The 2,500-nt window shown below is 37.3% G+C and overlaps 1 protein-coding gene across 2 annotated transcripts in view; it reads left to right on the plus strand.

The window, feature by feature from the left end:
• The window catches only part of LOC125024932 (arylsulfatase I-like), a 109,326-nt gene that overhangs the window by 77,376 nt on the left and 29,450 nt on the right, over positions 1-2,500 (plus strand). For both annotated transcript variants that reach the window (XM_047612714.1, XM_047612712.1), the window contains exon 6: positions 2,363-2,487. In XM_047612714.1, the coding sequence (XP_047468670.1) occupies positions 2,363-2,487 (125 nt within the window). The remainder of the gene's footprint in view (positions 1-2,362; positions 2,488-2,500) is intronic.

The raw sequence follows: 2,500 nt of genomic DNA on the forward strand, positions 1-2,500 counted from the left end.
CGTTACGACGCGGCTTTTTAATTGTCTTTATTTCTTTCTCTTATTTATTATCATTATTCGAAGTGCCGTGGCCCATGCAATTACGACTTTTGATATAATCTTAAATCCCTTCATAGTTGGGCGACTTTTGCTTATCGGCGCAGCGGCGGAATCCTCAACTTAGTATTGTCAAAAGTTTTCCAATTTTCCTTCACTTTTGCCCGGGCTCACGACAGCCTTGTCTCAGGGGGTGTTCGTGGTCCCCGGGTCAGGGCACAGGGAACCGCTAGCGGGACCTCACTCTTCTATTCGTTGAACTACACTCTCGCTGTGTGCTAATGCCTGATGCCTTTGTGATGAAATGGACGACAGGGTTGTTCAAAACAGCGAGATAAATGTGCCTAGGTAATCAATGCTATTTCCAGCGCCAGGGTTTTATGTGTGTGTGTTGTGTTCTTATAATGTGCGCCTGTAAAAGAATAAAAACGCTTTTCATGTATGCTCTTACATTTGCACTCATCTTTGCCAACTTGTATTATGAATTTTGCAAGAACGAGATATGAGTTTTCTTAAAGTCTGCGTATGAAAACCAACTAATGTAATGTGTAATGTGGGAAATATTTCTGAATCTAAGAAATACGTGTCCAATATTGAAGACTTATTAATTAATCATAAATATTAGAAACCCTTAAACTAAGAAATTGACAAAAGTGATGTAGGTTTTAAAAATCAAAATCATATGCCTTTGCATAAGATACTGTTCGTTATAATCATTAATTTCAACGCTTCGGTTCGTCCATGTCTACGCAATGAATGGAGTTTGGAAAGTTTTTACATCATCGTTATTGCTTTGCATTGCTGCTATTTTTATTACCCATTCACGTTGCAGTTCATTAAATGTTTTATAGTCGGGTGAGCTAGCTGTGTTCATGCATCCAAAATGCATATATTCATGAACACAGACACACACATTATATATATATATATATATATATATATATATTTATATATATTTATTTATTTATATATGATTGAAAAACTCACAATGTACAAACGAGATCAGCTGAAAATAAAACAACAGTTTCGAAATCCTCCTGGATTTCATTTTCATGTCTGAAGATGAAATCCAGGATTTCGTTGTTGCATTTTCAGTAAATCTCGTTTGTGCACTGAGAGTTTTTCTACCATTGGGTCAGCACGGTAGAATGTTTTACTATTCACATACACACGCACGCGCGCGCACACACACACATATACAGGTATATATATACATATATATGTATATATATACATATATATATATATATATATATATATATATATATGTATGTGTGTGTGTATAAGAATATATATACATATATATACTATACGTATATATATATTATACATATATATATATTTACTATACATATATTTATATATATATACATACAATGCATACATATATATATACTATACATATACACACACACACACACATACACACACACACACACACACACACACACACACACACATATATATATATTATCATCATTCATCATTGGGGAGCTAACGCCGGTGGGGACGCATAGCCGCATCCACCCTTCGCTTCCACCTACGAGGGTCCCTCATGGCGAGCCGCCAGGCAGGGGCCCGCCCCTCTCTAGCTCTTCATGACAGGTTTGATCGATCTGTCCAAGACACGACTTCCTAAGTCGTCCTACAACTCTCCTCCACCCAGGGAGACAGAACAGAGACAACTTGGTGGGGAGGATCATCCTGTGGGAAACGAGCCAGGTGGCCGTATAGCCGGAGTTGGCGATCGCGGATTGTGCAAGTAAATGGTCCTCTACTAGTCTCACAGTGCAACTGTTGGTTGGACATACAGTCCCGCCAACTGGACCCCTTGATCCGGCGCAAGGATCTGTTACAAAAGGCATCAAGACGAGATTCATATAATACACACACACACACACACACACACACACACACACATTTATATATTTATAAATATCTATTTGTCAACCTATCTTCATATATTAATCTATCTATATATGCACATGAATACACATTCACATATAAGAAATCAATTTACAAGGAAAAACATATAAAATAATATATTTATAAGAACTAAAATACCATTAGAAAAAAAAAAAAAAAAAAAACGTACCATACAACATAAAAAAAATACTGAACAGGAAGAAACAACAAGAAAATAAAGAAACAAAATTGCGAGACAAAACCACCCTCGTTTCCCCTACATGTTAGTCCAACGGCCGGAATATCATTTACAATTTTTTTTTCTTTTCTTTTCTTTCTTTTTTTCTCATTTTATCTTTGCTCTCAAGGACCCTTTCGGAATAGTACCGACGCTTGACTCCCGTGTTTTATTGCATTGCAGATGGCATCTTGGCTACTGCAATAAGGCTTACACACCCACTGCCAGGGGGTTCGATAGCTTTTACGGATTCTACCTGGGGAGTCAAGACTACTATACGCAATATAGACAACTTGCGCCGAAAAAAGGTCGGTGGATGCT

Source organism: Penaeus chinensis, chromosome 4 (genome assembly GCF_019202785.1).
Source record: "Penaeus chinensis breed Huanghai No. 1 chromosome 4, ASM1920278v2, whole genome shotgun sequence".
In the NCBI taxonomy this organism is placed as follows: Eukaryota; Metazoa; Arthropoda; class Malacostraca; order Decapoda; family Penaeidae; genus Penaeus; species Penaeus chinensis.